Genomic DNA, 22,862 nt, shown 5'->3' on the forward strand with positions numbered 1-22,862 from the left:
GGAAGGGGACTCGGGGGACCTGAGCTGGTCCAGAGAGGGTTGCCCACCAGAATGGCACGGCGGGCTGGGAGGACGCCTCGGGCCACTCACCCACGGTCATGCCGTCCATGTACCGCTTGATGATGTCGAAGGAGTCCCGCAGGTTCCCTTCCGTGATGTCGAAGATGATGTCAGCGTGGTTGGCGGGGTACGCTGGCGTGATGGCCCGGACGAAGATGATCTCTGCGACAGGGAGGCTCGGTGTGGGCAAGGGCGCGGTGGGGGCCTTGCCAGCCCCACACTGCGCCCTCGGGTTCGGAGCGTCCAACGTGAGGAGCCGGCCCCGAGAACCAGCTCCACCTGCCCAGTCCACTTTGTAACTAGGCCGAGAGCCAGAGTTTACTGTGTGCGTGAGGGATACTTACACACTCCGCTCACGAGTAACACGTGAGCCCACCCACGAACAGTGACTCTCAGTCATGAGTAACAGGTGAGCACCGCTCACCAGTAACACATAAACACCACTGGTAACACGTGACCCCATCACGAGCAACTCATGAGCGCTTAAGGCTCCTAAGGACGGGCATCTGAGCGCGGCGACCCACTGGGCAGCCAGGCCTCTGTCGTCCAGGAAGATCCGGGGCTGAAACCCCTCAGGTCCCACCCGAGCCCTGCCCCCACCCCGCTGCAGCCAAACTCATGAAGAAGAGCGCTTTGCTCTCCCAAAGCCAGTGCCATTACTGTTTGGTGTCTTTGCCCACTGGGCGGCAAGCCCTCACTTGGAAACAGGACCCCCTGTGTGGGGAAGTGGAAGGGTCCTGAGGGGTCATAGGTCATAGCCTATCCCCCTTCCTACCAATGGGGAAACTGAGGCCTGGAGAGATTTTTTTTTTTGGCTCTTTCCTGAGGTCACGAGCTAACTGGCAACAGGGCCAACACCAAGTAGCTAGCGATTAGCCGCGAATCTCCGTGAAGCTGAGAGACAGGGAAGGCAGGTGGGACAACGGGAGAGAGGTCGGGAAGTGCGAGGAGCAGGCCGGCCCCCTGTCCACGGTGACCGGGGTGGGCCGGGCAGTTGGGTGGCCTTGTCCGGCTCCCATACCACCTGGCTTGGGAAGCAGGGCAGCTGCCCGGGGCCGGAGCACAAGGCCCCAGCTCCCCCTGGCTCTGCGCCATCGTGAGGGCATCCTCTCTCTGGGCCTCAGTTTCCTCATCTGTAAAGTGAAGAAGGCAGCTGGCTGGTGCCCGCTACGGGTCCTTTCAGCACCAAAGGTTAAGACCTGGATTTCCTGGGCCCATGATGCAAACAGGTGTCCCCAGCCACAGTCTGCTCCCTGCGGAACCAACATCGACCAGCACTGGGAGAGGCGGCAGGGCAGCCGTTCGTGCTCTGGGAAGAATTTGCCTGTGGTCGGGTACAACCCGTCATTTTGCTTGAGACAAACACACCAGCTGGTGCCCTTCTCAGACCCAGGTCCATCCTGCCCTGTGAAGGGGCTGTGCCTCCTTGGGACGAGGCAGTGGGTCGGAGGCCGGCCGCCTGCTCCTTCAGCCACCCACATCCTTGGGGGCCTCTCCTGCCCTTGCCACCCCTCAGGACCAGGCTTTACATCTGTCTCGTGCCCCTGTGCCCGCTGCAGGACCTGCCACGTGAAAACACAGGGCACAGTTGTGCTGCCAAACTGCCTTCCCTGGGAGGGTCCGCAGGCCCTTGCTCGTCCCCGCGTCCCAGAGATGGCCCTGAGCCGGACACTCGGGAGGCTCAGCCTGCATTCGCTGAATGACTGAACCACAGCCAGCTCCTCTGAGGGCCAAGGACGAAGACTGAGGGAGACAGAGGGTGGCTGGGGACCACACCAGCGCCGGCATGGGGGCTGCACCCCCAAAGCAGGGTGCCCAGTGCGGGACCCCAGTCACGGCCGAAGCTGAGCACCGCGAGCACACCACCCTGGCCCTCCACAGTGAACAGTGCTGAGACGCAGGTCTCCGGGGCGGGCACGGGAATGCTGATTCCTGGGCTCCCAGGCTCCCTGCACCCTGTCTACCCCTCCAGCCCGTCTATGGCTAGGAGTCCAGGGTGGCAGTGAATTCCTGTCAGGGTCACTCTCGTCCTTTAGCTCATGCCCCGTGAAGCCTCGGCTGCTCCAGCCCGAAAAACCAGGCATCCTGCCCCAGATGCCCAAGACTCCCCACTCACCTGCAGGCCTTCCCAGATGTGTTCTGCTCTGCTCAGCTCAGAACCCTCCTCTCTCCTGTTCCCCCCTCCCGCTGGATTACCTCCTGTGGACCACTCAGGCCCCAGAGTAAGAGTCACTACCTCCTGGAGGCCCTCCCAGATTCCCCTGCACTTGGCACAGAATCAACACTTAATCACTCTTTGCTGAATGACTGTTACCCATAAGAGACCCTGAACGGGGGCCGGGAGTGGGCCGAATGGTGCCGCGTAGTCTGGGGACAAGAGGCGAGGGCTACACTTCAAACCCGAAACCCGCAGTTTTCCCAGGAGTGGCTTCCTCGCAGGCAGCCTCCCTAGACAATGGCCAGGTCTCCCTCAGAACCCACAAGCCAATGCCAGGCTGTGGGGGTCGCCACTCACCTTCCGGGCGGGTGAACTCGCGGAAGGTGGACAGCGAGACGACGGTGTGGGAGATGGTGTGCACCAGGTCCAGCATGCAGGTGACGTCATTGGGGCGACAGGACTTGATGCAGCGGACAGTGTCAGTCTTGTCCTGGTGGGTCCTGAGAGGAATCAGAGCACAGGAGGAGGATGGGAAAATCGGACCCGGCACTCCCACGGAGATGGGCCCCGGGGGGAGTGGCAAGCAGCCAGGCCCACAGACGGCTCCCTCGGACAACCAGTGGCCTCCGCAGCCCGGCTGCTCCACGGGGATGCCTTAGGGCCCCTCCTACAAACTAGACCAGGACCAGAAGGCCAGAGACACGCCCCAGTTTCCGTCTGCCTGGCCATGGATAAGGGAGGCTTTGCTACGTGCCAGGTGTACGAACTGAGCTCATTTCTACACCAGCAGATGCTCACTCCCTCAGCAAGGCTGCTCCAGTGCCTCCAGAGTGCCAGGCACCCGTGCACCAGGGGCCCTGCCTTCCTGGGGCCCTCGGTCGGGTGGGTCACTGGGGTCGCACACAGAGTGCCCCACTCCATGCTCAGCACAAAGCAGTGGAGTCTGCAGGTCACTTGGCAGACAGGGAGGGGAAGAGAAGGCGCAGTTGTCTACAGGCCTGTGTTCTGGGCCTCGTGCTAGACATACTTTTAAAATCTTCTAACCATAAAACAAAGTACAAGTGCAAATTCTGCACAAAACAAAGCTATAGCTGAGTATTATAAAGGCAAATGCCTTTATAATTACCACTCAGGTCAAGAAAAAGCTTCACCAGGCACCTGAGGCCTCTTCCGGGGCCTGGCCTGACCCCTCGGGCACCGAATCCTCCTGCGGCCCCTGCCCCAAGCCTCCCAGCAATCTCCTGTCTAGGTTTCTCCATAGTTTCTATCACACAAGTGGGCTTCTCAAGGCACAATTATTTAGACTCGTCTGTTACAATTTTTTGTTATGGGTTTCCTCTCTGTTGTCATTTTCCACAATCTGTCTGCTAAGAAACAAGCATTTGAGCTGCAGCGCTCCCTGGCCTTGCTGGGTGCGTGTGCCCATGGCAGGGTGTGGTGTGGTGTGGTCCTCTGTCCTGGGCGCTGCCTGCCCAATGGCAGCTGACCCAGACCCTGTCAGAGGCAGGCCCGGTCCTTTTGGCCAGGTGATAGCTGGCGGCAAGTCTTCCATCAGGGGGCCCACGGTGTCTTTCTTTCTGCACTGTCAGGGCGGAGACCCATAATTCATCAGGGACTGCAGGACGCTGATAGGCTGACTCCATTGTTTCTGTTTCATTTATTGGTTGGACAACTTCTGTAACCAGACACTGCCCCTCCTACGTGATCTGGTTACCAGGCAGGATAGTTCACAGAAGAAAAGCAGGATCAATGCTGAATTCTTCCCTCCTATTTACCAGTTTTAAGGATAATGAGCTAGCTAGCTGTCTACCATCACCCAGAAGTTACCCATGATGATTTCAACATCAGTAGGAACTCAAGGACTTAAACTATCTGATGTATTTCTATCCATTGCATTCACCATCCCTTTCAGTTTATTTCTCCTATTTGTTTCTGAAATTGCTTTTTGCCTTGATATGGAATTATTTAATCACTTCATCTCTCAGTTTTTTTCCTAACTCTGACTTACGTTTTTCTTCCATTTTTGATCATTGTCTTAGTGCTTTTAGATCAGTTACAGTTTTAATGTCATCTATGAGCATATCTTTCCGGTATTCTGTCATTACCCAGAGGCACGTCGATCTGTTCTTTATTCTTTTTTCTTACAATAACTGTATAGGACATTTAACCTTCATAGGTTTTGGTTGAATGTTTTTCTGTGAAACTAGTTTTCCTACAATTTTAGGAAGAGGCATGGTTCGTAGCAGGGTTTGTTTTTGCTTGTTTTGTTTTTCAACTTTGCAGAGCTCCCTCGTTTGTCATTTCTTGCTTTCTGATATTCGCGTTACCCGGACTTCTATCTCCATCGTCCCTACTGTCTCTTTTCCACTCAGTTTCCTACTTCATTCCCAGCAATTTTTGCGCAGTGTGAGATCGTGAGCTTCAGGGAACCCCTGGGGGTTCAGCTGCAAGAATTCCCATGGGCCAGGTGGCCCTTTAAACCTCCTGCAAGCCCCTGAGCACCCTGGCCATGGGGGCGGGGAGCAAAATGACTCCCAATGTCAACTGCTGTCCCCAAATTGGTCTATTAGACTTAGCAGGGGAAACTCGTGAACTGTTTAGGGGGTTCCTACTCCTTTCGCCTGCATGCATGCCAGTTCCACACAGGTGGGCATGAGCTGTATTTTGGGGTTTGTGGGGTACCCTGTCATCTCGTTGAGTTGTAAATGTTTTCCAGGGATTTTAAAAATTCCTTATCTAGCCCTGGCTGGTGTGGCTCGGTGGATTGAGCGCGGGCCTGCGAACCAAAGAATCATGGTTCGATTCCTGGTTGGGGCGCATGCCTGGGTTGCAGGCCAGCAGGGGACACACGAGAGGCAACCACACAATGATGTGTCTCTCCCTCTCTCCTTCCCTTCCCCTCTAAAGATAAATAAATAAAATCTTTAAAGAAAAAAATTCCTTCTCTAGTTGTTCTGTGCATTTCGGTTGGGACCTAGAGAGCTTCGAACCCTCGGGGCTGTGTCTCCCCTCTTCCCAGAATCTGTGCTGGACCCTCGGCCCACACTGTCCCCTCTAACTTCACAGCTTTTCCCTCCGCACCGCGCTGCCTCCGCCTTTAGCCAATAGAATGTCCCGTTCTGCCCGTGAAAACTGTAGATACGGCTGGTACCCAGGCTTCCCGAGACGAGGCTAGAGGCCAACCTGACCGGCACGGCCTAGTCCCGGAGACCCTGCCCTCCTCGGAGCATGTGAGGCGGCATGAGCGGGGCTCCCAGGCACAGATGCCCGGGGCCAGGCTGCCCCCTTGAATCCCAGCGTCCCCTCCCCTCCAGTGCCAGCTGTGAGGCTTTGGGCAAGTGACTTAAGCTCCCTATGTGTCCACGTCTGTATCGTGAGGTGGGGGTCGTAACGGTACTTTCCCCGAAAGGCCGCTGTGAGGTTAGTTAAGCACTTGGAACAATGCCTGGCTCACGGTAAGCAGAGTGTCAGCTGTCACAGTTCTTATTATCGTCATCGTAATGACAATCACGATTCTGACCACGTCCCCTTGGGAGTCTGGCTTGGTAGTGACTCAGTCAAAAGTGCACAGGTCTGGGAGGCAGAGGGCATGGCAGCTCTGTACACCGATGACCTCGGGTACACGCCGACCCTCTGAAGGTTCACTCCGCATCTGAATCAAGAGCCAAATGCACACTCAGGCACTGTCCAGGGAGTGAAGAGGCCAACAGTGCTGACTGCCTATCACGTACCAGACCTGTCCTGGTGCATAGTTTCAATGATCTCCAAACTAATCCATGTGCGGGACCCTAGCATGCGAGTGGCATCTTGCTAGGGGCTAGGGACACGGTACTGACCGAGGTGACTTGGTCACCTTCGTGGAGCTTGCTGGATGGTGGGGAAGATGGAGAAGAAATGGCCACTAAGAACCGTGATAATCACCACGAAGGAAGTAATAGGACAAAGACTAACAGAAGTGTAAGCTCATGGAAGGCATTTCTGAGGAAAGAACACTTCAGCTGAAATTTAACTCACACTCAGGCGAAGGGTGCAAAGCATGAGCAAAGGACCTGAGGCAGCAAAGAGCTTGTCGGTGAGGCCTGAGGGAAGTGAGCAAGTGGACGGGGCTGGGGTGGGGGGCGGGGGTAAGACTGGAGCTGCATGCAGAACTACGTTATGCAGGGCCTTGAAAAACACACTGGGGACTTGTGACACTGGTTCGGCTGCGACTGTGGTGGAGAGGGAGAGCCAGTGGGTCAGAACCCACAGGGAGGGGTGTGACAGAGTGGGACGGTCAGCCGTGCAGTCTGAAAACCGAGGTTTGGAAACCAGCTGTGTGACCTTGGGCAAACCCCTCACCCTCTCTGAGTCTCTAGGAGGCCGATACACCTGCCTTGAGGGATTGGCGGTAACACATGCGCAGGGCCCGTTGCCCACCCAGGATTCCCACAGCAGCACTTCCACTGCCTCCTCCCAGCGCGGGCGCGTCCTCAGTGGACGCACCGACCTCACTTCAGCCACAGCTGCATCTGAGATGCCTCAACAGTGCTCAGGGTTTTCCACCACGAAGTCAGGCTTCTCATGGGATGAATGGGACAGCAAATTCACATCTCACACACATACATACACATCTCTGTTTTGCCCCCATGAGATGCTCAGCTCCAGACAACACGACAAAGAAACCCAGCTGGAGCCTGAGGCCTGGCTTCAAACAGGCCATGTGACCTCGGCCAAGCTCCTCCCATCCTCAGGGCCTCAGTTTCCACATTTGTAAAATGAGAGGAGATGGCACTCACTGCTCTCCGAGGGCCCTTCTCCATCATTGTCCTTTGGGCTCACAATGGAGAAGAGAGAACTCATCTGACACGGTGCACTGAGCCCCGTTCTCCCCTCGCCTGGGGTCCCAGGAGATATGTACAGTGACTCCCATCGACAGACACACCCAGGTGTGCACCCCTTTATAGAAGACACCCCTCGGTCATCCTCTGGGGGCACCGGGCAGTGGCAAGTGCTTAGCTCACTCTGGATGAAAAGCAACACAGAGACTTCCAACTGCACCAAATAAAACCAAGGCACGCGAGGCATGCGGGGTGGGATCGCCTGCTAAACTTTATTCAAATCCCGGCAAGGAGGGTTAGGAAAGCGACAAGAGAGAGCCCCACGGCCCAAAGCAAGTGCTCAGAGATCTGCGGACACAAAGATGAAAAGCTTGGCCACAAAGGAGCTGACGGTGCCGTGGCGATAGAGGTCCATCTTGACGGTCAGGAGCAGGTCCCTGGGCTCGGGGACGGGCTTGGTGAGGGCCACCACCCCACTGTGGTGGCTCACCTTCCGGGTGGTGAAAAAGCCCTCCTCATTGCCGCTGGTGATGGCCAGCTGCATGCTGTCCCCGGGGACAGAACTGGAGGGGCCCATGCGGAAAACCACCGCGGGCACTTGGATGTTGGTGGGGAAAGAGAGGTGGTAGTGGGTTATTCTCAGAGGCAGCTTGTGGCACTCCTGATTCTCATGGCAGGGCAAGCGCTCACAGCGGCTGCAAGAAAAGTGGACAGAGAGACAAGAAGAGGGTTAGGGCCCGTTCAGCAAGCAGAGAAACAACAGAGCGCGGGCAAGCGGGGGCTCGCTGTGCAGGGCCTCCCGCCGCCCCTCCGGCCAGTTCAGTCGATGGGAGGAGCACCCCTCACTCACCTGTGGGAGGTGCCGTGGGCCTCGGGGCTGCTGACTCAGGCACTAGCCTCTTCCAACACCCCCGGGGAGTGCTGGGTGGCTGGGGCCAAGGGTTGTTGTGCCCAGACTGAGGTGTGTCCCCTTCTCACCGGCAGAGCCCCACCCTGGGCTGCACTCACCAGGCACACCCTGCCCTCTGAGTGGCACAAGGCTCCTGGCCCTTCAGTGGTCAGGGCTCCGTGGGGCCCTCGAAGGGTGTTGAAGAGATCGCCCCAGACATGATCATCTTTGCTACTAGCAACCACAGCGGTTGCCATTTATCAAGTGTTCGCTGGCTATTCGCCACCATACATTCCCTGGTGTGATCACTGCCACTGTACTGCGAGGGTGGGTCAGCGCCATTTTTCAAATGAGGAAACTGAGGCCGGAAGAGTGAGTGCCTTTCCAAGGTCTCGGAGTGAGGAAGCCTGATTGGTGCTCGGGTGTGAGGGCTGTTCCCCTTTCCCCTCACTAGGCCTTGTGCTCCAGGCCCAGTTCCCTGTCTGTGTCCACAGGGCCAGCCAGGGCTTGGAACGGAGATGGAGACAGATTCTGACTTCCTGTGACAGGAGGGAGACAGACTCTAACTTCCGGTTACAGGTTCTAACTTCCTGTTATAGGTTCTATCTTCCTGTGACAGAACAGTGATAGCTCCCAACTTCCTGTGACAGGAGGGAGACAGACTCTAACTTCCGGTTACAGGTTCTAACTTCCTGGGTTCTGTGCAGAACATACATAAAAGCTTCTAAAAAACCTGAGGAGACACTTACTTTACAGGTTCTAACTTCCTGTTATAGGTTCTATCTTCCTGTGACAGAACAGTGATAGCTCCTAATTTCCTGTGACAGAACAATGACAGTTTCTATCTTCCTGTGACAGAACAGTGATAGCTCCTAATATCCTGTGACAGGAGGGAGACAGACTTTAACTTCCGGATACAGGTTCTAACTTCCTGTGACAGAACAGTGATAGTTTCTAAGTTCCTGTGACAGAACAGTGATAGTTCCTAAGTTCCTGTGACAGAATGGTGATAGCTCCCAACTTCCTCTGACAGGAGGAGGACAGGAGCTACCTTCTGCCACCTGAACTTCAGGCCCTTCACACAGTGAGGACGGCAGCCCGAGGAAGCAGAGTGGAGGTGCGGAGCCCCAGGACGTGGCGGCGCACACCCCGGGAAGTTCTGCCATCTGGGCTGCGTCCGGATTCTGCAGTCAGTAGCGCCTCCTACCCTAGTCTTCCATCATGTCTCCGAATCAGCTTTTTAAGTTTCCGTGCCTCAAGTTGGCATTTATTGTGAGTATGGACTCTTTTTACACCCTATTTCCAGGCTCTTCATGCGGAAAAACAGCAACCCTTCCATTCTGAGTTTTAGAAGGACAGTCCATGGCTCCATGGCACTGCAGGTATGTGAGGATCAGAAACAGTGAAAGGGGGGTCACACATGGGAGGGAACCCAGAGGCAGAGGGGAGAGGCTGGGGAAAAGGTGGGCCTGGGTGCTGCCGAGGGGCAGTCGGATCCCAGAGACACCTGAGTCCGGGCCAGCGGGGAGCGCCCCAGGCGACGCGGGAGGCCCTGGGGGACAACGCCGGGCTTTCTCCTCCCCCAGCTCACTCCGCTGTCCCACACCGGTCTCCCGATTCTCCTGACGGGGAGACTGGAGCCCAGCGAGCCCCTAACTCCACGGTCTGTAGTCAGTGGCAGAGACTGAGTACGCCTGTCTCACTTCAAAGCCTTTATACGTCCGCGCACACCCGCGCCCACCCGCGCCCCCTTCAGAAAGCCGGCAGGTGGATCTGGCCAGCAGGTGGCGCCAGAGTCTCCTTTATGGGAGTTGCGCTTTCCTGCTTGTGCGCAGCCCACCCCCGTCCGAGGGCAGGGTTTTGACACATTAACCCAGCACACGTGGAAGGCGGGGAATGTGAAGTGTGCCTGATGCTCTGGCGTAACCCCCGCAGCCCGCACGCACGAGACAGCCAAGCACTCCCCTCCTCGGCAGGCTCCACACTCCCGGAAGCCAGAGCGCCCAGCCTCCTCACACTAGGCGTTGCTGGGCCCGGCTCCCTCTAGACCACTGGCTTCCCAAGGCCGCGGCCGCAGCTCTTTGGCTCCATCTCCAGTACCCAGCATGGGCTCGACACCTACTATGTGTCCAGTAAATGCACACCCATCAGCACAGTCCCGATCAGTTCCGAGGCCAACTGTCTCACCCTGCCATGCCCCAAACTTACTGAAGCATCCCAGAAAACCTAACCACTGTTTCTGGCAAACCTCCTGTTAGACCGAGAACGGCACCAAAGTCTTTGGCAGCTGGTGTATCTACACTGAGGATGGTCTGTCGTCACCACGCCTACCACAGCGCAGGAGAGCCCGGCCCCTGGGACCCCGCGCCTTGGTTTCCATCTCATCACGCACATGAGAAAGATGCGCCCCAATTTTTCTCCTCGCCACATTGAATCACAAGACCACAGTTCCATGAAAATGCAATTTGGAAAGCCACCATGTACCAGAAAAAAAAGGTCCTCGAGGCCCTGTCCCTCCTCCGGGGACACATGGCCATTCCGGCTCCTCCCAGGCTGTCTGATGCTTGCAGCTGTCCCTGACCTTCACACACTCGTCACTTTGGAGACCGGCCCCGGGAGTGGCCAGGGCCGGGCCTCACCCCTTGTCCACAGCAAGTACACCCTCAGGCCAAGAGCTGTGCAAACCCAGGCTGCTGGCCCCGGCTTGGCTTCCGAGACCGCAAGTCTCAGGGGGCAGCCCCGCTGAGGAGATAAAGAGAATATTTTCCGTCCCCTCCCAGGCCCTGGGGCATTTTGAACGTCCCTCCTGTGGGCAGGAGGGAACCGTGTGGTTATCCTAACAGCCTGCTTGGTCCGCCGAGCCCAGCCCTGCGGTCTGTGGCCCAGCCTGCTGGTCATGCTCCGGTTACTGCCCCTTGGTCACCAGGGACACTGCGCAGGAGACCGCAGAGAGAGGGACGGCTGAGGCGCAGAGGGAGCGAGGGACTCTTCAATCTCGCCTGTCAGGGTCCCCTGAGCGAGCACTCTCGTGGAGTGCTGACCACGGATGTGCGGGCCACCCGGTCCTTTCTCATACAGCTTTCTCAAGGTCGTATAACAACAAAGTCTCTAAGAGACTTTTGAGCCCTCGCTGGTGTGGCTCAGTGATTCGGTGCCAGTCTGATTCCCAGTCAGGGCACATGCCTGGGGTGTGGGCCAGGTCTCTGGTTGTAGAGTGCGCGAGAGGCAACTGACTGATGTTCCTCTCTCTCTCCCTCCCTTCCCCTCTCTCTAAAAATAAATAAATAAAATTATTAAAAGGGTCTTTTAAAAAATGTTAAAGAGGCTTTTTGAAGAGAAGAGAAATGAGCCGTAAAATAGAAAATTCTGCTGACGTGACTTATCGGTGACTTATCACTGAGCTCACACTGAGGTATCAGCGTTCAGATGGTCCCACAGGAAGTCCCCTGACGGGGGTGGAGCAGCCGGGATAAGGCCCCCATTGTTCCTCCATTTGGGATTCCAGGCCGAGGCCATGATTGTCAAGAGGGATCAGAAAAGGAGAAAACTGTCACCAGACAGGTTTCCATGAGCAGCAGTGAGGGTGGCCCCGTGAGCACTCAGCCCTGCGGGAGCCTCACCTGTGTCCCCGGGGAGGGCCAAGGGACTCAGTGGTCACACAGTCAGCTTGCAGAGCAAGAACATGGAGAGGCCCGAAGGAACCTCCCCCTTCTGACTGGCTGTGTCCTGAGGAAGACGGCGGGGGCTTCTCCCCTCCTCACCACCAGTTTCCTGAGCACCAGCGCTGGCACTGGGCTGGGTGCCTGGAGCATCCTCAGGCCTTGCCAAGCAGGTATGACAGGGCCCCTGGGGGCCAACGGGCTGACCCAAGGCCACTGCCCTGAGGAGCAGGAGAGCCACAGCACTGGCAGTGAACTACGCCTTGGAGTGCCCACACAGGCCCCACAGGAGGTGAACCCAGAGTGAGCTTTATGGAGCGGGGTCTGTCCCTACTCCCTGTACCACTGAGGACATGGAGGCTCTGATGGGACCTGCTTCTGGTCAAGGTCAAGGGACCTGGAATGGACTGAGCCAGAAGGCAAACTCACACAGTCCTGACTCCTAAGCCAGGATCTTTCCAGAATGCCTCAGCATCCTCATGAGATGACAGGGGCCTTGCTGGGCCCTGCTCAGGTGAGGAAGCTCGTTAAACTCCCTGCTCCACCCAGCCTCTGCTTTGGCCACTGGGTGGTGCTAGTGAGCAGGAGTGGGAGCTAAGGCAGGGGCCCCCTTCGGGATGGGTGGGCCAGCTGGAGCCTCAGGCTGCCCCTCTGGCCTTTACTCTAGGTGGGGGCCCACTTCCTGACCTTGCTTATGAAGAATGGTCAGCCCCTTCTGTTCCCATCAGCCTAGGGAACAGGCTGATGAAGCCATGAAATGGGGACAAACCAGGCCTCGGAGTGTCCAGCCCTCACCGAGCACTGCCGTTCCTGACGAACACCCCATTTCCTCGCTGGGACTCCTTCCACGCCAGCTCCCTGTGCCTCTGCACCCCTCTGTGGTCTCCCCCTGCACCCCCTCCTTCTCTGCCTGGCTCAGCGCCTCCCTCACACTTCCACTTCGTTCAAGCATCGCCTGCTCCAGGCGCCCCCTGCCACTGCCCAGCCACATGGGGGACCTGCTTGGTCTCAGCACCCCTGCCCTCTGTGGCCATTGCTGGGTTTGCAGTGCTCTTAGTGGGCAGTGGCTGGGGGCCTCGAAGGCCCACCGTCTGTCTGCCCAGGTGTCTGCACACAGTAAGCCTGCAGCCTGCATTCCCCAAACCAGCCAGTGAGTTTCTCCAGCCCTGAGGGTGTCAAAGGCTTACACAGCCCCACAAGGGGGAGTAGCTGGTCTGCGGATTTCAGCACAGCCTCGGTTTACAAGGGTGACCCGCCCAGCCGCCAGCACAGGAGGCACGAAGACCCCGCATGGGGCAGCCTCCCCGCTTTTACTTTCGTGGCTGTGTGTGAGGTGGAGAGTGGCGGCTAACAGCAGAGGCAGACAGAACTATGAGAGCAAGAGAACTTACGACAAACGGCAGCACAGCCAACATTAAGGACACGGCTCTGTTAACCACTCAGAGGAACGCCACAGCTGCCCGTGGCGCCACTGAGTACCACAGCCTCTTTGGAATGCTGTGCACTCGCAAACCCCGTTCTGGGGCGGCTTCTTCCTAACCAGAACCCATGAAAGAAGCGAGGGGATGGGCTTCCCAGCGGACAAAACATGCTGAGGGAACGGGGGAGGTGGCGAGTGAGCCCCCCGAGGCTGGGAAGAACGCAGAGTGCTGCCGGGAGACAGGGCTGTGTGAGCGTCGGCTGAGACCTGCTCTGGGTTTCAACAGGCTGGAGGCCAGGCCAGCGCCAGGAGCCAGGGCCCTGGGGCTGAGCAAGGGGACGGACGCTGGGGCCCGGCGTACCATGCATGAAGGTACTGACCCTCTGGTGGGGGGAGCAGGCTCAAGAGCAAGAGGCCAAGTCACACAGTCAGCCTGGCTGTGCGCTGGCTCTGAGCCGTTTCCAGGGACAGGGCGGGGTCGAGCAGCCATATTCCTGAGACTGTCTCCTGTTGTGCAGCTTGTCCTGAAGTGACTGCCCATGGTACTCACCGAGACCCTCCCAGTGAAATCAGGGGTGGGGTGGTCTGCAGTGGTCTGAGGAAGGGGCCCCCCTGCCACCCCAGCAGACCCCCAGTGGCCCAGCGGGGAGCAGGCTTACAGTGGCGTATAGACACACGGCTTCAAACTGGGGGTGCAGAATCTCCCACGCAGTTCCCGCAGTCACCAGGCCAGACAGAATCTGGCCTTCAGATGGCTGATGAGGATGCCCCCACAAGTCATGTCGTCCTGCTTGGAGGAGTCGCTCCCTCCATCTGATTCAGAGCGTCCTGACATTGTGTGTCTCAGACGAGGACACTGAGGCCGGAGAGCTGCCCCCTGCCCACGTTTCACAAGGGAAATGAGAGGTCCGGGCTCAGCCCGGCTGCACGCACAGCCCGCTCAGAGAGCGGCCCGCCAGCCCTCAGGTCACTGGAGGTCATAACCTTAGTTTCTGGGACCAGTCTCACTGGCATTTAGGGGCCTGAGAGCCAGGGGTCCTCCAATCCTCGAGTTTCCCAAGACTGCTGTGGGAGGGCACAGCTCACTGACCCCCTGCACAGGCTGGGAGCCGGACCCCCAGGAGGCCGACACAGACAGACAGACAGACAACGGCGGGCTGAGGGACTTACGTGTCCGCGGAGCGGCGGTAGTTCTCCGGACACTCGAAGGCCAGGCAGCGGAAGCTGCCCTGGATGTTGAAGCAGGTCTCATTGATGGAGCAGTTGTGTGCGCCAGTCACACACTCGTCAATGTCTGCAAGAGACCCCACAGTGAGACAGTGAAGGCCCAGGACACCCAGCAGGCCCCGCCCAAGGACCGGGAGCTCGGGCCTCCCACCAGCCAGGGTCCGGCAGGCACCGGGCCCTCCTTGCCCTCCACTGGCCGCTCTCTGGAGCGGTGTGTGCCAGCCCCTTCACTCACAGGCCGTTTATAGTTACAGAGCGTTTACTTATTGCTCACAATCCCCGGAATGCGTGTGACAATGATTACAGCTAACACTCTGATGGCCCTGGAAATGCCTCGGAGTTTTTCACATTCTCTTAAGAACTCGCTGAGGCAAGTACTCTTACCCTCACTCGAGGGAGCGGCTGGCCTGAGGTCAGACACCGTGTAAGTGCTGGAGCCAAGCTTTGAACCCAGGCGGGCTGGCGCCGGGGCCCACGTTCCAACCAGCCAGCACCTCTCAACACCCCAGGGCTCATCGCCCCCACCTCACGTGACTCACAGCACCCCAGGAAGCAGAGAGCAGGAGCTCTGAGCCCCAAGTTTCAGATGAGGACACCAAGGCCCGGCGGGATTCTACGCTGTACCCGGTGTCTGGAATCAGTGATGTCTGGGCTGGACCCTGAAGAGGAGGAGCTGTCCCCCTTTCCAGAACTCTCTAGAGCAGCCAGGTGCTGGGGCTCAGGAGACATCACCAAGCCAAGACGAGACATCTCCGAAGGGGCCGAAGGCCTGGCCTTGGTGTCAAAATCGCACTCCTAATCTCCAAGGCCGAGGCTCAGGAATGTGCTTTGCTGTGTCTGGCAGGATGCAGGCCCAGTGGGGGAGCCTGGCCAGGGGCGAGGGGAGGGGGGAGTCACCCGCTGTGTCGGAAATGCAAAAACAGAGCTTCTCCCACCCAGAGCTCTGGACCAGCTGAACCGGACCCTCCCAGGAAATGCCGCAGCTGCTGCCTTAGATCAAAGTCACCTTCATCAAGACCAGAGATGACATCTGCAGACCTGGGTCCTCCAGAGCCTCTGGGTTGCCAGCCCCGTGGAGGGAAGGGGGGGCGGAGGGAGGGGTGGCTCAAAAGGAAGGGGCCGGGCAGACCCGGCCTCTATGATTCAGCTTCTGGGACCGTTCCCGAAAGTGAGGCCACGTCTCCATTCCAAGTCATTCACTCACAAATATCTACTCGGACCCTAGAGTGTGTTAGATATGGGAGCCGAGTGGCCACCCTTATTGAGCCCATGCCAGAGCAGACCCCCAGCCCCAGTGGGACCCTCACAGCCCTAGAGACCCTGGAGTTGTCACAAACCCAGACCACGTCCTTCCTTCACCTCGGTCTACACCATCCGATCACTGTTTGCCCTTAACCCCTGGCAATGTCCGGCCCACAGGCAAAGGGTTTGTCAAATGACTGAGTGAAAACGAGCACACAGCACTAAGCCGTGGAATGGGGTCCTTGGGCGTGGACTTCCCATTTCGTCCCCGGAGGGCGTCTTCCCAAAGGGTGTCAGCCCCCATCCTAGGCCCTTTGGGGCTGCCCAGGGCAGGGTGAGAGGGCACAGCACCCTCTGAAGACAGGTGTGCTGGGGGCAGGGGGGTCCCAGGAGAGGAGAGGCCTCCCCCCCCTTCCCAAGTGCACCCCGCCTGTGGTGTGGCCCTGGGTCAGGGAAGCGCATCCCCGCCACTGGGGGCTGCCTGGCCTCAGCCTCCAACACTGCGGAGCCCCGAGCGTGGCCGCATGAGCCCAGGGAGCCCAGCACACTCACCTTGGCAGTTGCGGCCGTTGGGGGCCAGCCTGTATCCCGACGAGGGACAGCTGCACTGGAAGCTTCCGGGGACGTTGACGCAGCGGTAGGAGCAGATGTGGCCCCCCGTGGGCAGGGCACACTCGTCGATGTCTGCAAGGGCAAAGCCCACCCTCAGAGTCCCGTGCGGCCCCGGGGCCGGGCCACGCCTCCCCAGGGGCCGGGCTGGGGCCTGGGGGGGCTGCCAGCTGGACACAGGAGCCCCCGACGTGCTGGGGCCGTGGCAGCCTCAGAGATCGTCCCATCTGAAGGGGAAACTGGGGCCCAGAGAGGGAAGGGCCTAGGCCCGAGCAGCACAGCAAGCTCATGGTGTGAAGTGTGCATATGTGTGGGGAAGGAGGCGGAACGGGGAGCCAAGCAGAGGGGACAGGTGCCCTGCAGGCTGCCAGTGTGTCCAAATGCTCAGTACTGCAGAGGTGCTGATTAAAAACAGCCCTCCACGGGCAGCGCCATGGCCCTAACAGTAGTTCTTTAAGTGCTTTGCGGTGCAGGACACTGTAGGAAGCGCTTCCGACTCATCCCCTGGTGGCACCCTCTGACAGCCTCTCCCAATCCTCGGGAGAGCCCGGGGTGAAGCCCCCATGCTACAGAGGGGGAGGGCCCAGGCCAGTGAGGGGCTCTCAAAAGGCAGGAATGTGGGTGGTCCCTGAGCCCACTCCTCACCACTGGGTCACACATCCCTGCTGAGTCTTGCTCAGGGTCGGAGCGCACAGCCATCAGCGCCGTTACCCACAGATTAAAGAAAGACATGGCAGTGGCTTTGCTCCTTTCCAAACCTCACTCTCAGTGGTGGGTGAAGGGTACTTCGATGAGTCCCGGTTGAAGGAAAAACAGCCACCACCAGCCCGAAAGGGTGTTCCGTAGGAGGGGCGGAAGGGAGCGGTGCCCGCACCTTCACAGGTGACCCCGTCCACGTCGCTGAGCTGGTAGCCTCGGCGGCAGTAGCACTGGTAGGAGCCGTAGACGTTGGCGCACTCCTGGCTGCAGGGGCTGCTGCTGCACTCGTTCACGTCTGGAAGACAGAGTCCCAGGGTCACCGCTCCTAGCCCTGTCCCATAGTACCCCCTCGGGTGGGGTTAACACATACGGAGAGGCGGAGGTCCCGGAGTGTGGGGCTGGGGCCTGCCTGGGGCCACCAGAGAGAAAGAGGCACGTCCTCCAGCCTTGCACGGCACGGCTGCCGGCTCTGGATTCGCCATCCCTGCCACTGCCGGCTGCACCAGCTACCGCCAGGACCACTGTGAGGACTTCTGCTTAGACCCGGCCCCTTCCAGTCAGGCTGCCACCTGGGCACTGGAGTCTTTCTAGTTCCCAAAGGGAAATCCGATCGCATCCTCCATGCTTCCCCTCTGCACAGAGGGAGGACCTGTCGCTACGCCAACACCTAGTACCCTGATGCCTGGGACTCACCAGGCCACTCAGCAACCCTGGCCTCTTGTTTGTCTCTTCCCTTTGCTTAGAGCAGGGAGCAGCCTACAACTGGCCCCCCACTTGTGTTTGTAAATAAAGTTTTATTGGCACATAGCCACACGCATTCATTTATCAGCATCAAAGGTTGCTTTTTACCCTACAATGGCGGAGGTCAGAGTTCCGACAGACTGTGGCTGGCAAAGCCTAAAATATTTACTATGTGGCTTTTAGGGAAAAAAGGTTTGCCAGCCTCTGCCCAGAAGTCTCTTTTCACATTTACTGCTAATTCTTAGCAGGGAGGGAGGGGTGCGCAGCTGAGAACGTGCACTAGCCTCTCCCCGCTGCACCCTCTCTCCCGCTCACCTCTGTCCAGGGTGGTCCTGGTCACATCCTGAGACTCCCTGGGCAGGGGGAGGGGCGGGTGCTTTGTAAATGCTTAGTGGACTGACGGGACAAGGCTGGCCAGGCCCCAACACTGTGTCCACAGTGTTGCCCACTAACACAGGTAGGAACGCCTACTTTTTGGTTATTTAGGGTGACCAGGGACAGCACAAGCCATGAACAATAATAACAACGACACCAGCTGTCCGGTGTTGCTAGCACTCTGCCTACACTGGGTGTGACAACTTTTCACCTGCTTCCTCTGGTCTCATCCTTGTGACCCCTACGAGATGCACCCAGAGACCAGAGCAGCTAGGGTGGCTTCTGCTGGCCTAAGACCGGGTCCCTAGGATGACGACCCCAGGCCCCCTTAAAATGCTGTCTGGCGCATTCAACACGGCCAGCAAATTCAGCCAGCCTGACCCAGGCCCTCACCGCCTTCTCTTAGAAGTGGTGCATTTAGAAATCGCACCAGTGGGAGTCCTGCCTCCGTCCCTTTGAGCTGTACCTTGGAATGTCTTTCTTGGGGGGAACCGTGCACCTGAAGTGTGCTCCTCCCCTCTCTGGGGCAGGGGGCAGCCAGCAGCAGAGACGCCGGCCCGATGGCACGACCTCCCTCTGAGCTCTCCCTGAGCCTGCCCCCGGCGTGTATAAAGCACCCCCTGACTTTTGTTTGGGTGGAGCTGAGGCCAGTGGACAGCGAGGACTCTCCCACACTGAGTGTAGTCTAAATAAAATCTGCCCAGCCTTGGCGTCTCTTTGCCATGTCAACCCCAGGACCCCCGTGAGACAACCATGGTCACGTAAATGAGTGGCCGACTCGGAGCCTCCAGACCCCACACTCCCTGCGTATCTCAGCTACCTGTTAACCGCACATGCGCGGGCTGGTGTGTTCGGCTCCTCCGGGGCGCAGGAGAACCGGGGCAGTCACTTCTAACAGGGGACCCTGTACAGGCCCTCCCCACTACCGCGTCACTTAGCACGAGCTCGGGAAAGACCGCGGGTCGGTCCCAGAGGGGGCCCCCTCACCTTCACAGGACCGGCCGTCGGCCGCCAGCCGGAAGCCCACGGAGCAGCTGCAGTGGAAGGAGCCCTGTGTGTTCTCGCATTTGTGGCCGCACAGGCGCCCGGGGTAGCGCCGGCACTCGTTGATGTCTGCAAGGGAGCGGAGGTGGCTCAGCGGCCACGAACCCCCCGGCAGCACCACACGCCGTCTCCCCCAGCCCCCAGGTCCTTCAGCCTCGTTTCTCAGAGGACAGAGGCAAAGAGGCTTGTCCCCAAAACAGGGCAAGTCAGCAGGAAGCCAGGGCCCCACTGGGTGTGCCCCTGCTCCTTCCACGGGGCACATCTTGGTGTGCGCCCACCCCGGAGTTCTCTGCTCTAGATCCCTGAGGGAGAGTCCACCCCGGTTTGGGGACAGCAGGCACCGGCCAGCAGGGTCTGTTCCTGCTCCTGGTGGCCGGACTGCCAAGATGTCCCTGGTTCTCACTGCCCTGGGCTACACGCACAGCTCAGGACCCTGAGGCCCTGCGGGCTGCTGGAGGATCTCTGGGAAACCACAAACCTCCGGGCACAGGCAGAGGGGCAGGAGCCTCAGAAACACACAGAGGTGTGACTCAGAGCACCCACTGTACGGGCGGGAGAACGGCCCACGCCCGGGAGGGCGGCTGCGGAGCTGGCATTAGACTGAGTCTCTGGCCTCGGGGCCTTGCCTGGGGCCACCCACACCCAGGCATTCCAAGGTAAGGGACAGACCATGTTCACTCTGGGAGACAGCGGCTGGATCTCTTTGGTGCCACCTGGCTAGGCCCCCCCAAAACCTATGGGGACACCCACATACCCACACACGTCCTGCTGACACCATCGAAATAGTAACCAGACTTGCACTCGCAGCGGAAACTCCCCGCGGTGTTCACACAGCGGTGCCCCGAGCCGCAGGGCTCAGCGGGCGGCGAGCACTCATCCACATCTGACGGAAGAGAGGACACGTGGAACCCTTTAGTGCGGGGGTTCCCCAAGACGGTCGGAAAGGAAGCGGCCCGCTGAAATGTGCGTGACAGAGCAGCATCGTTTATGCTTCCACGCGACTTCACGGAGCACCCACCACGTGTCTCCCAAGCCTGGCTGGGGAGACAGCTGGCCCCACACGCAGGGGACTCCTCCTCTACCCGGCCAGCAATGACCTCAGTTAAGGCAGGAAGTGCCCGGTGACTGGGGAGACGGTGGGACAGTGCTCTGGGGGTGACAGGGAAGAACAGCCCTGTGGGCTGGCGGGAACCTGGGCCCTGGACCTCAGGGCAGGAAGGAGCAGGGGGTTCAGGGAATCACACACGAGCAGAGGCCAGGCTTGTCTGGGGAGCTTGTCATCCGGATTATACGGTTTGTGAGGCTGGGGCCGGCTCGGGATGGCTGAGTTGTAGGCGGGGGCATCTGTCCTCTCTCTGTCACCCACGGGGACTGTGTGCATGGAGGGGCAAGGCTGCTTTTGGCTCAGGGGGACCAGACAGAGAGAAAGGGACAAGGCCGAGGCAGAGGGTGGGCTGGCATTCTACTTCGGTCTTCCAGGCAGCAGACCAGAAAGGCCTGCGCTTGGAGACCGGAGCGGGCGCACAGATGGGCAGGTGGAAAGAGCTGTCTTTGGGGATCTGGTCTCCCCTCCACGGAAGGAAGGGATGCACCGGGAACAGAGCAAAGTCCATTCCCGACTGGTTTCCTTGTTTAATACTCACCCACACAGTGGGTCCCATCCTCGTTGAGATGGTAGCCACGGCCACAGTTGGGCACGTTCTTCTGGCACGTGTAGGAGCCCTCCGTGTTAATGCACGTGTGTCCGATGGGACACGCGGCGCTCAGGCTCAAACACTCATTGATATCTACGGGGAGAGACACAGAACCGTGAGGTCAGACACGGAGCGTGGCCAGACACGCACCAGCCAGCGCGCCGCTGAAGCCCTGCACCCCCCTCGTTGCAACCCCCAAACAGAGACCTTGGGCAGCCTCATCCAGCCCAGACCGCACGCCTGTAGCTCCACTGCCTTTACTCCTATGGTCCCTGCCCGGCAAGCCATTTCCCTCGTCTGCCTGGGAAACACACCCCTTTTATTTATTTGTTTGCTTATATTCCTCACCTGAAGATATGTTTATTGATTTGAGAGAGAAACATCAATGTGAGAGAGAAACATCAATTGGTTGCCTCCCATACACGCCCTGACCGGGAATTGAACTTACCATCTGCGTAACATGTCTCTTTTGACACCCATCTTGGGGCCACTTCCTCCTTGACACCTCCTGTCCCACCTCGGAGCCTTCGCCAACTCAGGCCAGGCGAGAAGTAGTCTCCCTCCCTGACTGGACACGCATCCCACACGCGGACCCCAGGGCACCCCGCCGCGATGACCCACACCCAGCAAGCGTGGCCCAGTAAGTAAACGAGGAACACCAGTTACACACGTCTGTCCGCTCCTCACACTCAAATCCACCGCACACACTGCACTTCCTAACCAGGTGTTTTCTAAAAGGACGTTCAGATAGACACTTATAAACCACCAGTGGGGACCAAGAGAAGAGAGGAACACTCCAGAACCCCTGAGCTGACTGTCCTTTGCCCACAGCACACCCAACCCTCTGCCCATTCTGGTGAACCCGAGTAGCCGGCACTTCACGGTGTGCAGAAGCCTGTCTATCCCTAGGATTCGATCTAGGCTGGAACCGGGTCCCTGCCCCCACCCTGCTTTTGTAAATCAAGTTTACTGGAGCACAGCACGTTCTCTTAAGCATCCTGTGAGGCCGGAGCGGAGACCCTCAGGGCAGAGACCCTCAGGGCAGAGACCTCGGGAGGGCAAAGCTGACAATTACTATCTGGCCCGTGGGTTTACAGGAAAAGCTCAGCCTGCAGTCAGAGATAAACGGGGGCTGGTAACGACCCTGTCCCCCCCCTCTGAGCCGTGTGCTCGCTGGTGAGATCAGCAGTTCCCAAAGTCTGGGCTCCAGAGAGGGGGCTCCCCCAGCCTGTGAGCACGCGCCTGAGTTGTGGGTTCAGCTCCCCGTCCGGGCACCTGCGACAGGCAACCAATGTCTCTCTCACACATGGATGTTTCTCTCCCTCCCTTCCCTTCTCTCTAAAAACAAACACAGAAACTCTTTTTAAAAATAAAAACACAATGATGTCCCAGTACATTGTTAAGAGGGCGGGGGCCGGGGGGGTGGGAGGGGGGGAGCAGGTGGCAGAGCAGTTTGCTCCATTTTCATGAAAATCAAAAAGTCTCCAGGAAGCAGGAGCTGGGAGAACAGAGAGACCACTGAGCGAAGACGCTTTCCTTTTCGTACCTCAGTTTTGTTTGCTTTTCAGTAAAAACATACATAACATTTGAAATAAAAATGTTTAAAAGAATCCTGAACTTGGTGTCAAGGATGACGTGCCCAGGGAGAGAGACCCCCCGCCCCAGGGCCGAGAGGAGACCGCCCCCGAGAGCTGACGTTTAGCTCTGAGGCCCCCACGGGGTACCCAGGTACTGGACACCGAGCCCACATCCTGGGCCCTGGGCTCCTGCGAGGTTTTTCCCTCCTCCCCGACCCTCCTCCACGTAGGGGCGGCCACTGAGGGGACTGTCCCTTCCCACCGCTCTGTGCGTGTCCCTGGACAGGGCCGTGCCCCGCCCCATAGAGGGAAAACCAGGGTAAGCTGAGACTTGCAGACGCCCCTGCTTTGTGGAGAGCGGCCTGGCTTTGCCGTGAGTCAGGGTTTCCATCCCCTAGAGCAGATGCCAGCCTCCCGCAGGGCCCCCCGCCAGCCTGCAGCAGGTCCAGGCGGGACCCCCTCCCTGCCAAGCCCTGGGAGAGCTGGGGCCTCCGGCTTACTCCCGCCGCCCCCTCAGCGACGCCCCCTCAGTGACACGGGGGCTGGGGGGGGGTTCCGGGCAGCCCCTGCCCTAAGGGCACCTGTCATATCTGCCTTTAAATGCCCCAGCGCAGTTATGTGAAGCGTTTTTGCCACTTTTACCCCTTTAAG

At 58.7% G+C, this 22,862-nt stretch overlaps 1 protein-coding gene and 1 long non-coding RNA gene across 3 annotated transcripts in view; one reads left to right on the plus strand and one right to left on the minus strand.

Annotated features, from left to right (window-relative positions):
• FBLN1 (fibulin 1) overlaps positions 1-22,862 on the minus strand; it is a 64,849-nt gene that overhangs the window by 18,225 nt on the left and 23,762 nt on the right. The window contains exons 9-16 of one of the 2 annotated variants that reach the window (XM_037160202.2): positions 20,584-20,727; positions 19,695-19,823; positions 18,884-19,009; positions 16,956-17,075; positions 16,025-16,156; positions 14,174-14,297; positions 2,576-2,718; positions 91-222 (exon numbers count right to left, since the gene is read on the minus strand). In XM_037160202.2, coding sequence (XP_037016097.2) covers positions 91-222; positions 2,576-2,718; positions 14,174-14,297; positions 16,025-16,156; positions 16,956-17,075; positions 18,884-19,009; positions 19,695-19,823; positions 20,584-20,727 — 1,050 coding nt within the window. Of the gene's footprint in view, positions 1-90; positions 223-2,575; positions 2,719-7,281; positions 7,731-14,173; positions 14,298-16,024; positions 16,157-16,955; positions 17,076-18,883; positions 19,010-19,694; positions 19,824-20,583; positions 20,728-22,862 lie in introns of those variants that run through there. The other variant, XM_053661725.1, reaches the window with a different exon arrangement.
• On the plus strand, positions 8,853-10,998 carry LOC119060220 (uncharacterized). The gene is made up of 3 exons (XR_005084545.2): positions 8,853-9,113; positions 9,231-9,306; positions 10,183-10,998. It is a non-coding gene; the product is annotated as an uncharacterized LOC119060220 (long non-coding RNA).

Source organism: Artibeus jamaicensis, unplaced genomic scaffold, assembly GCF_021234435.1.
Source record: "Artibeus jamaicensis isolate MK-2021 breed Jamaican fruit bat unplaced genomic scaffold, CSHL_Jam_final contig_233, whole genome shotgun sequence".
NCBI lineage: Eukaryota > Metazoa > Chordata > Mammalia > Chiroptera > Phyllostomidae > Artibeus > Artibeus jamaicensis.